Consider the following 17,267-nt stretch of genomic DNA (forward strand, 5'->3'; position numbering starts at 1 on the left):
ATGCAGATGATTGCTATTCCTTCATTAAATTGTATTGGATAAATACATCTGCTATTTCACGCTACATAAACGTCTCATCATTTTTTCAATCTACCCACTGCAACTAAGACACATAGAAAAAACAAAAACAACTAAAAGACTGAAAAAACATGGCAGATAGGGGAGTTTTGATGAAGATGTTTGGGACCAGATACATGCCAGCTTCATCCCCTACAGTGCAGCCTCTGTGGCATGGAGGAGAGGGAAGTTTGGCGGTTGAGTAAGTTCCTGGCCTACTTTCCTGTGCGGTGACATGGCATTGCACCATACCTGTCAGTTCACATTCCCCTCCCTGCACCCCATGCCCCCTCCCCCCCTCACTAACCCTCCCTGCCCGTCTGTGTGGCGCCCCTGCGCCAGGTGTTCACGCCAGACAGGATTTGCCCACCCTGGCTCTCCACATCTCCCCCGCGCCTGCTTCAGGTGTGCTCGCCAGCTGTTCCCAGACACCAGGTGAGTCCCTGCTTCCTGTAGGCACACACACACGCACGCACATGCACACACAAACACACAGACACACGCATGCACAGACATGTGCAGACCCACACACGCTGAACACAGAGATTGCAGCCCAACGCCTGTCATTCGCCCTACAAAAGTCCAAAGTCAGACTGGACAAACAACACAAAAATCTGCCAAGTTAAACATACTTTTGGCAACTTTTATATTTCTTCCCGGGCCATACAACCTTGCAAAAAAGTTTGACATTGTGTGACTTTTTATGTTTAGCTGATTCCTAGTAAAAGTTCAAAGTTTGTGTTTTTTTTTTTTTGTTGGTTTAGTGCTTTCAGTAAGAGCCCTTTTGTTGAAATTGGTGCTGACTCAAATGTCAAGTGTCAAGTGCAGCTTGAAACTACACAGGACCCGAAAACGCTCAACACAGAGAGTTGCGTCACCCCTGTCAGGCTGACCTGGTTGTCAGGTCTCTGCGACCCCTCAGACTCCGGTGAGTAACTTACTGCCGGGACCACGAGTTTCCATCCCTCAGCTTGCTGTTCTCCTCCTGTCCAACAGAGGGAGACAGCACATTGGCTGGCCTCAAGAAAACGCTGACCCTGCAGCAAGAGACTGCAATCGGATGATGGCAGTAAGCATCTGTCTGGCATTTCAGGTGACCTTCAAAGACCCGTGTGCGCTGCAAGAGCTTTGTTCCCTTCTTAAGGGGGCTTATGGGTGCACAGTTGATGGAGACTCACAATAAGCAAGGGACACTCTCTCACGATACAAAACAGTGTTTTATTAGTGACATTGTTCTTTCACTATCTTTAGAAACAAGTCACAGGTACTGTTGGTCCCCATTTTGGTTGTAATTTCTGTGTAAACAGTGTAAACATGTTACAATGACTACTTCAATTGGCCTGGTGGAAGGGTGCTTTTAACCTGTGTCATTCTCAACTGTACAGTAGTTTAACTCAGAACCTTAGACCGTGTGTGTGTATGTAGGGCTTTGAAGAATAACCCTGCCTATAGGCACAGTGGTGTGTGGAATGACATCATTGCTCCGTGGGTGGATGAGAGGAAAGAATTTACTCCCAGGTCATCGTGATAGATTCAGTGACGACACGTAGGAATGCAAACTCTTTCCTGAGTGAGATAGGCGTCTGGTGTAGCAGGCCTACAATTACAAAACTAAGTTTGCTCAACAATTCTGTTGTCAATGTAAGCTTCAGTCATGCATAGACTTATAACAACATTCGTCACATACGTGTACTTTCTCTTAATGTCAAAGTTCACATTGAAAAGTGAGGAGAACATTTCCTATGCTTCACCTCTTGAGTGGAAGTCTTTGAAAAGCCACTCTGTCCATTACAGCACTCATCCTTTCACAGAGATATGGTTGATATATGTTGGGCCGAACCAAACATGCTTGTAATTATTGCCTAATAATAACCACACTTTCCACATATAGATGTCATGTATAGATGTTTGGTATAGATAGTCCGGCTGTGATGCTTCTCTCGATGAACACAAATATCACAAACCACATGCGGTGCCATCTGTAAGTATGTGGTAGTGATGTTTGGTATGTGATGCTTGCATGTATGTACTGTATTCATGAATTCCTCGTCTCGGATGAACATTTACTCTTCACAGTCATGGTTTCATCTGTTCTCAGACCAGTGTGCTGGTGTGCTGTGCCAAATGGAGCCTGTCACGCCACTAGACACACACTCACAGAATGCACTGCACATACTTACATGTATTCTGCTACCATAATATTGTCCAACTGACAAAAAAAGTTGTCCAAGTTGCTGACAAACCCAAGACAAAGACCAAAGACATAACATAAAACCTAATGAGGTATATTCTAACTGTAAAATGGTACATTCGTATAATGCTTTTAAAGCTGAGATGAATTTATGTAGTCATTATTACAAAAATTAGAAACAAGAAAGCGTGTCTAAGTCAAGCATACTAAGTAAGAAGCCAAGTATGCATACTTGCATTATGCAACTCTTACAGTGTTTTGTGTTACACCTACTTTCCTACGCCCCCCCCCCCCTTATTCTGTGCAGTCTGTTTGCGCTAGCTGGCTTTAGCAAACAGGGTTAATGACCCATGTACCCCCACACCCACAAAGGCAACTCTACGTCTCTCTCTATTTTTCAGGATTTCTGAGTCAAACCCTGTAGTGAAACAGGATAAGAAGCTGTGCAGTGTTTTTCTATTTTAAAAAAATAAACATAAATATAAAAATAAATTATCATCAAACATTTCAAGTATTAAATACAATCTGTCGTTCACAAAAAATTAAAAGGGCTCATTTGGGGCGGAACCTGAGCCAAACAGCACAGGGACCAGGAAGGAACCTGGAGCCGTCACTTCTTCTTTCTGGCGGGAGACTGTCTTCGTGATGCCGCCTCCTGCCTCTTCCTCTCCGCCTCCTCCTGCCTCTTCCTCTCCTCCTTCACCTCCTTGTACCTCCACTTGGGGATCTGCAGGAACTGACTTGCCTCCTTGCTGCTGCTCCTCCTCCTGTGTTGCTTCTCGGGCTCGTTGGCCGACGCCGGCGCCTTGGACACGCGCACCTTTGGCACCACCAGGCCCGGCCGCACGCTGCTCCGCCGCATCAGGTGCAGCGGCAGCAGGCTTCCCCGCCGCAGGGCCTCGGCCGCGGACAGTCCCGGCGCGTCGCGCAGGAGCGGCTGCAGGCTGGTGCGCCGGTCCTTGGGCTTGGGGAGCAGAACCACCCGCGAGTTATGGAAGAGCTTCTTTTGGTTCTCCAGTCGCTCGGGCCCCAGGCCCTTCAGCTGCTCGGCCCGCTGCCTCTTCAGGATCTCGGGCACGGAGTAGCGCCGCTTGCCCACGTGGGGCGGGCTGTCCGGGCTCACTGTGTGGCAGGCGGTGCTGATGAGGGGACTGCTAAGCGCCGTGGTGATGCGGACCATGTGATCGAGTGCGCCGTCCTCCACGGGGTCGGTGATGTTGGCCAGCGTGAAGGCCCCGCGGATGGACTCGGAGATGCGGCGGAGGCAGCCCTTGGGCTCCTGGGCTTTGGCCACCAGCACGGAGAGCAGGGGCCACTCAGGCTGGTAGGAGCTGGAGATCTGCTTGGGGCACGGGCGGTTCGCCAGGCGCAGCATGGCGTAGGCCGTCTCATAGCGCCCTGTGAAGATGGCCCACTCCCTTGGGGTCAGCTGGCGTCCGTTGTCACGGACCTTGACGTCAGCTCCTGAGGGGAAGAGGAGAGGAGGACCAGTGAGCATTTAGGGAATAATCATGCCATGCTGTTTACACTAGGACAACATGTGTGCTTGGGAGTATACTGGCCAACTTCTTGATGGGTTTCTTTTGTTTAATTTTAACTTCTTCATATAGTACATACCTATTGAATAAAACATGTACTAGCTGCCTATAACAGATAGCTTTTTAATGAAAGACAAAAACAGTAGGCACTTTGAGTACATTTACATGCTAAAACTATAACCGTTTGGCATTCTTTGTCTTTTATCAGCTGAGCAAGAAATACAAAAAATAAACGTACTAAAACCATGATAATGACACTCTTGACCCCAAAAGTTAGGATGGGACCAGTACAAATCTATAATAAAATACGACTGGCCGCCTGCAGTGCCTGACTGTGATAACCAAACTTCATTATAAAATCCTTCTCCTGCTACTATCCCACTCACATCTCCACCAGATAGGAGCTCTTCAATCGTGTGTGTGTGTGTGTGTGTGTGTGTCTGTGTGTCTGTGTGTGTGTGTGTGTGTGTGTGTCTGTGTGTCTGTGTGTCTGTGTGTCTTTGTCTGTGTGAGCACCTGCCAGCATGAGGGCACGCACACACTCCACGCGTCCCTGCATGGCCGCCTTCATGAGCGCGGTGAAGCCGTGGCAGTTCTTCTTCTCCAGGTCCAGGCCCGGGAAGTAGTTGAGCAGGTAGTTGGTGATGGTGATGTGCCCTGTGAATTCACAACCACCACTACACATTTACTTTGTTGACATGTCCGTGTGTTCATTCAGCAGATGCTTTTGTCAGCACAGACAGACAGACATTGTTATCAGAGGCAGGTGCCTTTGTCAGTAACGATCTGTTCATCAGCACGTGTGTTACCAGACCCACCATCAAACATAAACAACCCACCCATCAAAAAACAAACATGTATTCTTTTAGTAGACACACTCCAACGCAACAGGTAGAGAGCAGACAGACATTGTGTCAGTATACTGTCCTCCACACAGTCACACCCACAATGTTTACGCTGTTGAGCCCGTTGGTTAAGACCTCTTTGCACTTCTAAGTGAGAGTGCTTGTAGGTGAGCTGACAGAACAAGGTGCTAGCAACATCAAGGTCGTGGGTTCAAGGCATGCTGTGCTATACAGTTATTACACTTATAGTGGAGGTTGCTTTGGATGACAGCTGTTGAATGAATACATGTTTATGTTAATGAGAGTTGGCAGTGGGCCCACACCATTGCATTCAAAGCACAGGAAAGTACCCAGCACTCCGTCACTGTTCAGCTGAGATACCTGCTACACACCAGCTATCACTGAATTACAGCTGCATGTGTGGTGGCTTATGGACTGAACAGCACACAGTCTACTGTAATGGCTTCTCTCCTCGGTGCATTCCAAAACGCTCTTAACTGTACTTTGCACAGTGTGGCAACTGCATTGCAATATTTCCTGTGCTAATATCCTGTCCTGTCTTTCTGTAAAGCACCCTGTGACACTGTTGTGAAGTAATAAAAAGGCACCTCATACATACATGAAAGAAATGAAATTCAACAGTTTCATCACCCTATCATGCTGCTGAACAGAGAGGGAGGGAGGGAGGCGTTTTATACCTGCTTGCGATGCCGTGATGAGGGCGGTGTTGCCCTCGTTGTCCTGCCAGTTCACATCCAGGTGCGGACACTGCGAGAGGGCGATGACCACGTCCACGTAGCCTTGGTAACACGCCACCATCAGGCTGGACTGCAGAGAATCAACAGAGATCCACACAAGAGCCTTATTGTACCGTACTGTGCAGTGCTGGGCTGGCTTTTTCCACTGCGGCCTGCTGTGGACCTCATGCCAACCTGTCCTGTGTGCTTCTGTGTGGAACTGATGTATGTGACCTCAGTGTGGACTTAATCAGTGGCCACAGCAGACCTTGCTTAGTGGCCATAGCTGCCTCTTACTTTTACTGACACAGTTAATGCATAGTCCATGTATATTTACTTTTACACGTATGAAGGATTTTGGAGGCTTCGCATTTTTAAAAGGAATTGCTTATGAATACTTATTGCAATTCTCATTGCTTACTATTACTGATGCATTGGTATGAAAGGTTAGGATCTGGAACCAGATGAATGGTTTCTACTGTATGGGAATTCTAAAAGCACAGGCCAATGCACAGACTGCTGAAAGGGGGCTTGAGCTTCTATACTCCCTACATTTCTTTTTTTAACCCCCATATCCTGCCTTTCTCTTTTTATGTTAGCCAAAGTAAACACACGCTGTCACTGAGGTCGTGCAGGACGCGCATTTTGAGAAGGTGTTTGACAGGGTCCAGTCAAAGACCTGCTAATTTGAGTATTTACTTAGGTCAATGTGATGTGTGTATGCCTCGGGCCAATGTGATGTGTGTAAGCCTCGGGCCAATGTGATGTGTGTACCTCGGATCAACGTAATGTGTGTACCTCAGGTCAACGTCATGTGTGTACCTAAGGTCAACGTTGTGTGTGTACCTAAGAATGATGATTTGCCCATCTGACTGCTGCACTGCATGGACATATGTTGCCTTCTACAGACCGATAACAATCTGAGTCTCTGACAGTTATTTATGATTGTGCTCTGTTGAGTGATGTATTTTTCTGTGTGTAAGTCATTATTCACACTCACTCCAGACCACTATTTGTTTTCAGTGTGTGGACCAGGAGCGGTTTGTCTGCGATTTAGGAGACGCACTGGCAAAGAGATTTTGAAGAGATCTGAATGTCATTGTCCAATCAGGCTAAAGTTGTGCTTCAAATGGTCACGCTCTTTTGAGGCGATTTTGAGCGAATTTAATAAATTGCCCCAGCCCAGACCAACTCGATTCGCTCTTTGAAAGAAACTCCTTTTAGTCGGCGTACTAATGAAGATAAATTGACAACAAAACAATTAGGATCTTCTAGACCAAATGTATCCATTCAACAGGTTTCTACAAGGGGAGGGGGGGGGGGGGGATCCTACATCCAAGAAATGGTACTAAAGAAAATCGTTTCAGGAGCTGCCACTGGTTACGGAGCAACAACGTCGATGTCAGCCTCACTATAATTCTTCTGTTTACATGTTTCTTCCTTGCTTGCCATTGTCACAAAGAGTTTGTGCATTGAGGATGCGCTCTGTTTGTGCATTGATAATATGCTAATTAGATTAAATAGGGGCGTTTTGAGGGCGGAGATTCAGTTGCGCACAATTCCACGATCATTTGTGATTTATAACCAAAGGATTGGCGTACACGTGTTTTTTTGTGTGTACGTTCGTTTTCTGTGGATCTCACTTATGATAATTTCAGTAAATGTCTTAGACAAAATGTAGGATGGTTTCTACGCAACTCTTTATAAATGAGGACCTAGGTCCACAGACAAACACTCCCAACCCCTACAGATGGTGAGCATCATAACAGGTTTACTCCAACACCACCTGTTTCGGTATGTAGCACACCTATTTTTTTCCCAGTCCAAATGTTTTTAATTCAGTGATTACAGAAAACAAGAGCAAAATGCGCTTTAAGCCTCTGATAAAGCTGTTATCAAATCTGAACACTGTGTCAGCACCCGTGCATTAAGCCCTTCTGGACCTGCGCTCTGATGAGCACGTGGAAGCCGTGGCTTGAGACAGGTTGATTATATACTGGTTTCTCCAGCATCTGTTCTCAGATCTGCATTAATGCCACCGTCGCGTCCCATACATCCACCCCCATTAGGGTCAGCTCCTCGTTCCATATGTAACGTAACACACTCGCTTGGACACACAGACACACACACACACACACACACACACACACACACACACACATGTGCTCACTTCGCTGACTTGAGGGCAGTGTTGATTCAAGGTGAATTTCAAAGCCGTCCACAGGTTGAGTGGTATGGAGCTAATGAGCTCGCGGTTTAAACCCTCTACCGCCACTACCATCTGTTTGTTTCAGGGTCTGCAGACTTCCACAATAGGGCCCGGTCACATGGTTCCAGACCGACATTTCACAAAGCCCACAACAGGTTTTTTTTTTTTTGTGGTATACTCCATTTTGTTTTTATTTGTTAGGTTAAGCTAGATCTCTGTGTATTCATGTATGTGTGTGTTTGCATGTGCATGTACATTACGTGTTTCTTTACATGTATGTGGGTGCTTGCTTTATTTGTGCATATGTGTGTGTTTATTTTGTGTGTGTGTGTGTGAGTGTGTGTGTGTGTGTGTGTGTGTGTGTGTGTGTGTGTGTGTGTGTGTGTGTGTGTGTGTGTGTGTGTGTGTGTGTGTGTGTGTGTGTGTGTGTGTGTGTGTGTGTGTGTGTGTGTGCAGCTCTGTTCCTGTGTGTTGAGTCCATCTGTTCCATATGTACGTGTGTGTGTGACAGGCCTCCTCATCCCTGGCTCAGCCTCAGCCCTGCGCCTGTCTGTCCTGCTGTGCTGCTCAGCGGCGTCCCCCAGCCCCGCGCAGCATCAGCAAACTCCCTCATCACGCTGACACAAAGCTGGAGGCGGGCGGCTAAAAATAACCCCAGACAATGCCACTCCGCTCCACACTCCACTCCACTAAACTACCCTACCCTCCCCTCCCCTACCCCACTCTGCTGCCTGCAGAGGCACAGACACAGGCACAGACAGACACAGACACAGACACAGACACAGACACAGACGCAGACACAGACACAGACGCAGACGCAGACGCAGACGCAGACGCAGACGCAGACGCAGGCGCAGACGCAGACGCAGACGCAGGCGCAGGCGCAGGCGCAGGCACAGGCAAAGTACATAAATGTAACAAACCTTCATATGAGAGTATAAAGATGAGCACAACCTTCATATATAAGAGTACAGTATAAAGATGAGTACAACTTGCATCATCCACTGAGCATTAACATCATACAGGTACATGGCCCTGATAACCTGCTGTCCTTGTCCTTGTTACCAGAGTGGTGATTAAAACGTTACATCAGACGCTATAATATGGCTCCCTGCCCTGGAGCGCATACTTGGCTACAGCCAAGCGCTTCATCGAGTGTTTGTGTCGTACATTTCAATTTGGCCGACGCACCAAAAGGCTATGTATTTCAGTCCAACTGGTCATTTGGCTAATTGTTTGGACGAAGCCCTATCAAATCTCCTCAGCTGCAGCATACTGTAGTGTGTTGATAGATGCTGTATGTTATGTTGGGGTAATCTGGGGGCAATTCAGCTCCGAAAATAAAAAGGATAAGCCCCATGAGCCACTGACAGAGCATAGTGCGCTCTCTCTCTCTCTCTCACACACTCTTTCCTTCCCTCTCTCTCTCACTCTCTCTCACCCCCTCTCTCTTACACACACACTCTCACTCGCTCTCTCCCTCTCTCTCTCACTCACTCTTTCCTTCCCTCTCTCTCTCACACAGTCTGTCACCCCCTCTCTCTCACACACACACTCTCTCTCTCTCTTTCTATCCCTCTGTCTCTCTCCCTCTTTCTTTCTCTCTCCCTCTCCCCCTCTCTGTCTCTTTCACTCTCTCAATCTCTTTCCGTCCCTCTGTCTCTCTCACTCTCTTCCCTTCCCTCTCTCCATCTCTCTCTCACTATCTCCATCTCTCTTTCATTTAGTAGTTAGTCTGGCAAAGGAGTGAGAGGCTTTAAGGTCATACACTCATACTTTTGAAACAGACCCTGGCCTCCTAACTACTCAAACCTGTCACATGTAACATCATATACAGAATAAGGGTAAGATAAGATGATATGTAGTAAATATACTTTAACATGCATACAGTATATGATGACCTTTCACGTATTACAGTAATTTCCCACATAATTGGTCCATTTTAAAAACGTAAAGGTCTACCCTATAGTTTTGTGAAGTGCATTTCCTAAGTCTGTTCTCATAATACTAACCTCTGTGAGTATTATGCTTCTCCTGTTGCAGTATGCCAATATATATTTGTAAAGAACAGTTACAATCAGAATATCTCCAACACCTAGCACTAGATGAGAAGGAAAAATGACATCCGCCCCCACACCAGTTTAATTGGGCTATGGCAGCTATGCTCATGAGAACTGAAAGAAAACTAACCGTGACAGCCACACTTCTAATTTTAACTTTTTAAAGCTTTCCACCACATGTCTTATATCTGTTTCAAACTCTCTGTTTGGTTATATTTATTGTTATGGTTAGAAAAAACATTACACACAAATTGAAATTTAAAACAATCAATGAATAATACAGTTTTTCTCCGTTGATAACACTTAAAAACTGGAACTTATTGCACAATGACCACAACCTGTAACTCATGTACCAACTCCATAAACCAATTCTGCTAAACTATAAGCACAATTCCCTGCTTTAGACACAGATTTCAATTGTTGACCACACTTTCTTCAAAACACTAAACACCATCCTCTCTACTTTGCACACTTCATCAATGCCAAAACCTCCTTGTTTTCAGACAGAACACACTACTATTCAAATGGCAAAACTTACATTTCCAAAGCTGTTGTGCAATCTTAAATATCAAAACTTTAGGTCCTGGTTTGGAGAACAACTTATGGGAACACTGAAGTGAGAAGTTATCAGAGAGGCAGAGGAGTGAGAGTAAGAGGAGGAGAAGGAGAAGGAGAAGGAGGTGGAAAAGGATAAAGAGGAAGAGCAAGAAGGAGAGCCATCACTGTATCTCAGATGAGATTCAGGCCACTGTAGTCAACCATGTGGTCAACCATGGTTTGACCATGCAGGAGGCTGGCCAGAGGGTTCAACCAAACATAAGCCGCTTCTCAGTTGCATCCATTCTCCGGACATTCAGAAGAGAGAATGGTTAAGAAACACTACTATGACAGGAAAACACTAGTTTGAATGCCTTATCAGGAGCATAGTATTCTTGCATTTTACATTGTACTGTATTTGTAAAATTATAAACAAATACAAAATGCAACCATCGATGACCAAGACATATTCCTAAACATCAATACAGTAAGCCTAGCCACAGTGGATCATGCTCTAAGGCAGAACACCTTGAGAACGAAGCAGGTGTACAGGGTGACTTTTGACAGAAACTCCAGTGAGTCAAAAAATTACAGTATGATATGACCATGTGCAAGTAAGTCATATACATTTCCACAACTGATTACGTCCTATCAGCACTGAAACATTACTGTACTGTATTATAATCAAATCCAATGTTATTTTCAGATGTTTCACAACACAACAATTGTCGATATTATCTTGAGCAAGAACAGGGTGCAGCCTAGTTTTTTGTCCTTTCTTCTTACTTTTTTTGTTGACTGTACTGGCCTATATCCTGCTACAGCACTTTTGAAAAAAAAAAAGAAATATTTAAGTTGTTACTGTATATTTGTGTGTTGTTTTATATTTGAGTTGAAACAATATACAGTTACAATATTTTACAACAGGAGAAAGTGTACAGTAACACTGGAGATGAAAAGGCATAATGCTCCTGATAAGGCCTTCATACTGGTGTTTTCCCATTTCATAGTAGTGTTTTCCATTGAGCACATCAGTGTTCAATCAATGCTTAGAATGTCTACTCATATAATGGTCTGTGTTTGTCATTTGAAAACAAAATACCCTTTTGAGGTGACATAATAGTGTTTTGAAAGCAAAGTAGCATTTTGCTGGAGATATAAAGGGTTTTGCATTTTGTGTGAGTGGTTTTGGGATTTGTGTTTAGAGTTAAGAGAAACCTGCTTTCAAAAAAATAGTTTTAGCAATGGAGAAAAACTGTAATATATATTATTATTTCAAATATCAATCCTACTACTACATTTATAAAGTATGCAATATACTTTTAAAAGAACTAATCAGACAGATGTTTTTTGTGTGTGTGTGATTTCATTAGGGCATTCTAAATGGACATCATAGTTAAGGCAGAATGTGAGTGTTGGTTATTGTGTGTGTGTGTGTATGCCTGTGTGTGTGTGCGTGCGTGCGTGTTTGTGCATGTGCGTGTGTGTGTAATGTATTTTAGGAAGAATTCCCTGGATGAGAGTAATAATGTAATATGTGGTCATATTTGTTCAAGAACAATACAAGCAAACAATAGACTGATTCTACTGCAATAAATCTGTCCAATGTGCAAACACATAACTCCTGGCAAACAAGAACATTTCCAGACACCTATATGAGCTCTATAGAAATTGTGAGAGGTTGCTGAGCTCCAAGACCCAATTTACATTTTTAAATGAACCAAGCAAGCCCTCAGGGCAATAACTATTATTATTGTTGTTGCTGGTGGATTAAGATGTAATGCAATTTAAAGTCATTCCTGAATGTTTAATATTTACATTCAAAACACCTACATAAAATATGAGTCATAAAAGGGGGGGGGGGGGGGGATTTTCCTTAAAGGGAATTATGTGACATCTCTCTCACATACAGACTTCAGCTGAAGCCTAATACAGGAAGATGAAGTTACATCTGGATGCAGAACTATTGATATTAGGTCGACGTCTCACTGATCTTGTTATTCCCACAGAAATGGAACATTTACCCTTGAGTTCAAACTGCAAGCAGAATGTTGGATTGCTTTAACATAGCTATGCAGAGACCACATACAGGTCTCAGGCTCTGAGAACATGCTGTTGTTTCTCAGTGGAGGCTTTGTCTCGTGTTCTTCCGAAGAATGAAGACGCTTTGAAGCCGCCAAGGGCTCTGCTGGCTCAGGCCTTTAGTGCACCTAGATCTCATTTTTGTATCTAATACTTGGCAGAGGAAGGAATGAACTGGAGTGGGACTCAATTTTATAAATCAAATCTAACAAATCAAACCACTGTTGTTCTCCCTGGGAGCCAGTGTGTATTACATTTGAGTGTGTAAAAATGTAAGCTTCCTTCTCCTGAGTTATAGTGGCTTTTTATATGTTACATGTTTACACTTTAAAGAGTGTTAATCTGTAATTCAATTTTATTCTATACTGTACTTGTGCCAAAACTACACCGAAAATTGACATGATAGGTAAAATACATTGCATTGTCTAGATACAGGTCATTATTTTAGTTGCTCTTAAAAGAGAAAAGAGAACATTTACAATGGAGGAAACACAGAAAGATCTTCCTTTGTGGGCCACACCTCTGACAGTTCCCTGAAGAGTGAAGTCTTGGTGTGTGGAGACCTAACACATCTGCTCCATCTCACACTGTTTCTCCCTTCAGGCATGGTCTGGGATAACCATTGATTGGGTCTACATTTGCTGCCATCCATTTTAATTATGTGTGTGCCAACCCCTCAGCAGACAGACCTGCCCCCTCCATCAACTCCCTCAGCTCCTCAAGGGCTGCAGAGCGGTACAGTACATATCACGGACAGTACGCTAGATATGGAACTATATATGAACTCTTGCTTTTAGAGTAACAAAGAGTCGTTTTTGTGGTTCATTATTTACAACAATGTTAATGTGAACGGATCATAACAACACAACGTTTTGAACTTCCCAAGACCTGCTATTAATAAAGAGTGAGTCTGTGAGTGAATGAGAGAGTGAATTAGTGCTTCCTGGTAGCATATACCTCTGCATGAATCATAAAATCTACCCTAACTTTCAGTGTAACAAGAGAGAGTAGGAACTAACATTTAAATATGGTTCTGGTAATTTATTACCTACATTTTAATGTTTCTTTATACATAAAAATATTTTTACAATACTGTGTCGGTGCACTATATGTCCTTTCCATTCAGGCCCCTTGCGTAAGCCTGTTTGAACGTGTCGGCTGTGATGCTGTAATACTGGCCACTCAGATTATAATACCACTTTACTCTATCATTTTCAGTTACTGACCTTTACAGTCTTTTCATTTATTTACATTTTTATTCTTCTTCCACTTTAAGATAATATAATGTTAATGTATCAAATAATTTCAGTAACATCTAAATAGTGTATTTATAACAAAATTAACCATTTTGGTCAAATGTTTTGTTAAACCTTGCACACTGAATAATGCAGATGACCACATAAATGCTTTCCCCTGTGAAGGGTATTATTTTAAACCAAACAACATGACCTCATTTTCAACCTGCATATGTTGTGCTGACACCACAGCAGTATTATCACTGTTGGTAATTGGACTCTTTAATAATACTGACGCCAGAGGCGGACGGAAGATCAGCCCGGGGCTGTGGCAGTTCCTGGATGGTTTTCCCCGAAGCCGCTGTGTGGTTTAACTTCAATGACCTCCTCGTGCATGGAGCTGACTTTCAGAGCACCTTGGCAAATCTGCCAGAGGTTTTCCATGCCATCCGCCGGGCTGAGATGGCCTGCGGCTGCATCCAATAAAGTAGCACTTGCTCCAGAGAGAGACAGTGTTCGTGGGCCATGTCATCGGTGTAGCAGGCATGTCCATTGATCCGGCAAAAAAGAGAATGGAGCGGGTGGCCATGGATGTGCTCGGCCCATTTCCTCTAACTGAGCGGGGGAACCATAACGTCTTGGTAGCCATGGACTATTTCACAGAGTGGCCAGAGACGTATGCGGCCCCCAACCAGGGTGACGCCACCACTGCTGAATGCCTGGTCAGCGGAATATTCTGCTGTTTCAGTGAGCCTAAAGGAGCTACACAGTGACCTGTGACCTCTAAGGCTGACATGTTCAACGAAGTTGAGACAAGCGAATGGGAGCTCAAAAACAAGGCTGAGCATCAAAAACATTTAGACTACCCCGTTTAGTTGAATGCTTTTATTGCACTTTGGTGATCCAGCTAGTGATCCTGACCAACCACCATAAGCGAGACTAGGAACAGCATCTGCCCCAGGTCCTATGGGTGTAAGGAGCGGGAGGAGGGGGACAGTGGCCCTGGCTCGCCTCCAGAGAGAGGAGGGAAACACTGAGGCTGTGGGTGCAGCGCCCGACCCTGTGCCCTCTCCACAACTGCCTGGGGCAACGTCAACTCCTGGCACACCTCAGAGACTTAGACCTTAGAGACTGTGTTGCAGGCGTGGATGGGTCGATGGGGACATATATGACCCGCCTGGTGGGCGCTATGTGGCATGTAGTGATGTATGTGTGATTGCCTGTACTTCCGTGTTGTGTGACGTATAGAGATAAATATTGAACAGCCATTACAACATATTTATTGTAGCAATCTCACAGAGTCAGGTGTATCTTCGGCTTCTTTGCCATTTATTACCACACGGCACAATAATTCAGACACTTCAGAATGACTCGGGGTGGACAGAGAAACTAAAAACCTAGGAAAATCACACTGGGGCATTTACAGATTACACTGACTCCACATCGCTAACTAGAAATACACGTTGACCAGAACAGAACAGAAGAACAGAACAGAAGAGGGAAAACACCAAGAACTCTTTAAACTAATTTACAGACATAAACATTGGGCATGTGTGGTAATAAATGGCAAAGAAGCCGAAGATACACCTGACTCTGTGAGATTGCTACAATAAATATGTTGTAATGGCTGTTCAATATTTATCTCTATAATCCACAATGTACTGAAGAGTTGGCCTATATTATTACCTCAGAGAATATGTGTATACATTATCCACACTAAAATTTGAGCCTTAATCCACCAGGCACAGAGTGGACCTAGATCAGATTAAAGGCCTACCTTAGAACACATTCCTCTGGGCTGCCTGCACACTGATGGAATAAATCCCTCTGCCAAAAATGTCTTTTATCATTGACCACATGGTAATCAACCATGTGCAGCTTGTGCTAATGTCAGCACCTTGTCATTAAAGGATTAAATCATATGTGGGTTTCGGTAACATAAATGTGCTCAGCCTTGAGATAGTAAATTAACCAAATGGAGAATATGTACATTAGTTACATAACAAATGATCTGGTCAGCATAAAGAGGCATTGCTGTTTTTAAATCCCTCAATCCCAAGCACTTCATATGAGTCTGCATGGATCAGCTGAGGAGCGTATTTAACCATGGCCTGCACACAGCATAAATATACAACCACACAAACTCTTAGAACCCCCCCCCTCCCCCCCTCCCCCCTTTGCTAACACACACACCCACACACTCAGAACTCCACCCCTCCTGCTCACACACACACAAGGATTGCTTGTTCCTGAGACTGTGAACCTCTGTGTTTGCATCCAGTTATTAAAAGTTATGCTCCATCAAGCTTTGCAGCATCTATAGGCTCACACAGACTCAGTCATCATTAGACATTCATGGTCCATATTGCCTCCCGCTACTCTTCCCCCTACGTATGTCAACAATTGACAAGAAATTGGCAAATATAGACTAGAGACTAGACTCTGGGGTCTACACACTAAAACAACGTTAAACCTGTTTAACCTATATTAAGAATGTTAGTTTGAGTCTGAGTCTGAACTGCATATTGTAAGTATTGTTACGAATTATAGATGAACTGCAACATTTTCTGTTACTTACTTAGAGGCTAACGGGACAGTACGTTTGAACATTTGAGACAATGTTTCTACAAGACTGGCTACTATAATTTTGCTTTAAGCTGTTGCTTCAAATATTCAGTATTATAATCAACACTCTCACGATTCAAAAATCCACGGTAACTATTTCATGTGTCTTGAAGGCTATGTAGGCTGCACTATAATGGACCTTTAACAAGTTCTAGGGTGTTCATCAAATGCCGTCCTTCCAGCGTTCTGTGGTTGGGTGGTTGCATTCCCTACGGTGTGTTTGTGTTTATGAGAACGGGCAACGTTTATTGAAGGGCCTTAATGCCAGCTGCCAACAGTGTGTCATTCATACTACAACTTGGTTACACTTTTTTTCACAACCATCAACTTGTGCGCTATTAATAGGCCATCTGTGAGACATTAAAGCACAAAAGTAGTTTATTTGGCTTTAAGATGAAATGTAATTCCTTGAAATACTTTTTTCATGCTGACTCAGATCTCATGCAGAATATGCAACATAATCAAGTGTGACCCTGAGCTGTGTATCTCTTCCACGGAACATACGCATACGCAACATAAACTGTATTGTTTCGTTTCACTTTCGATACAGTACGTATTTGAGTAGGCTATTGACTGTAATCAATGCACGTGTTGCTCAAAGATTGAGAGTGAATGGCAAATTGCCCGGCAGCAACTGTTTTATCCTTACGAGCAAGAGAGCAAGGTTTGTTTTTTAATGCTTTTGAACTCACCCGATTGTTCCTGTCAGTTTCTTTGACATCCTCCTCTATCACCCCTTGTCTTATCATGAGTTTGACCATGACAGCGTTGTTGGTACAGCATGCCTGAAACAAAGTTAGAGGTTCCAGGCATTCAGGGCTAGCGTTGTGGGTTTGTTCAGTGTCCTCGAAGGCACCGTCCAGTGGGTAGAAAGAGTCGTCTGATATGATGCTTCTGGTATCAGGTAGTTCCGAGAAATCATCGTACTCCTCAAAGTCCCCATCGTAATCACCCTCGGATTCATATGGACCGAGAAGGTCATCTTCCGATAAAACGACTTGCGTGTCTGCTATGGGATAAACTTGTGCGATACCGCCGCCGCCACTTCTGCCCTGCTGAACTTGTTTGCCTTTAGCCGGAGAAGATCCCCCCCCATCCCTGTCCTCCGTTATCAGCACCATTTATTAACCCTTGGGGGAAAGAATACAAAT

The 17,267-nt window shown here is 44.2% G+C and overlaps 1 protein-coding gene across 1 annotated transcript; it reads right to left on the reverse strand.

Annotated features, from left to right (window-relative positions):
• Window positions 1–2,858: 2,858 nt before the first annotated feature.
• On the reverse strand, window positions 2,859–17,237 carry ankrd33ba (ankyrin repeat domain 33ba; the record flags this gene model as incomplete). The annotated part of the gene is made up of 4 exons (XM_080854684.1): window positions 2,859–3,712; window positions 4,303–4,443; window positions 5,330–5,459; window positions 16,809–17,237. The coding sequence occupies 4 exons, from the start codon at window positions 17,235–17,237 to the stop codon at window positions 2,859–2,861; spliced, it is 1,554 nt and encodes a 517-aa protein (XP_080710810.1).
• Window positions 17,238–17,267: the final 30 nt, after the last annotated feature.

The sequence above is a fragment of the Sprattus sprattus genome (assembly GCF_963457725.1).
Source record: "Sprattus sprattus genome assembly, chromosome: 17".
Taxonomy (NCBI): domain Eukaryota; kingdom Metazoa; phylum Chordata; class Actinopteri; order Clupeiformes; family Clupeidae; genus Sprattus; species Sprattus sprattus.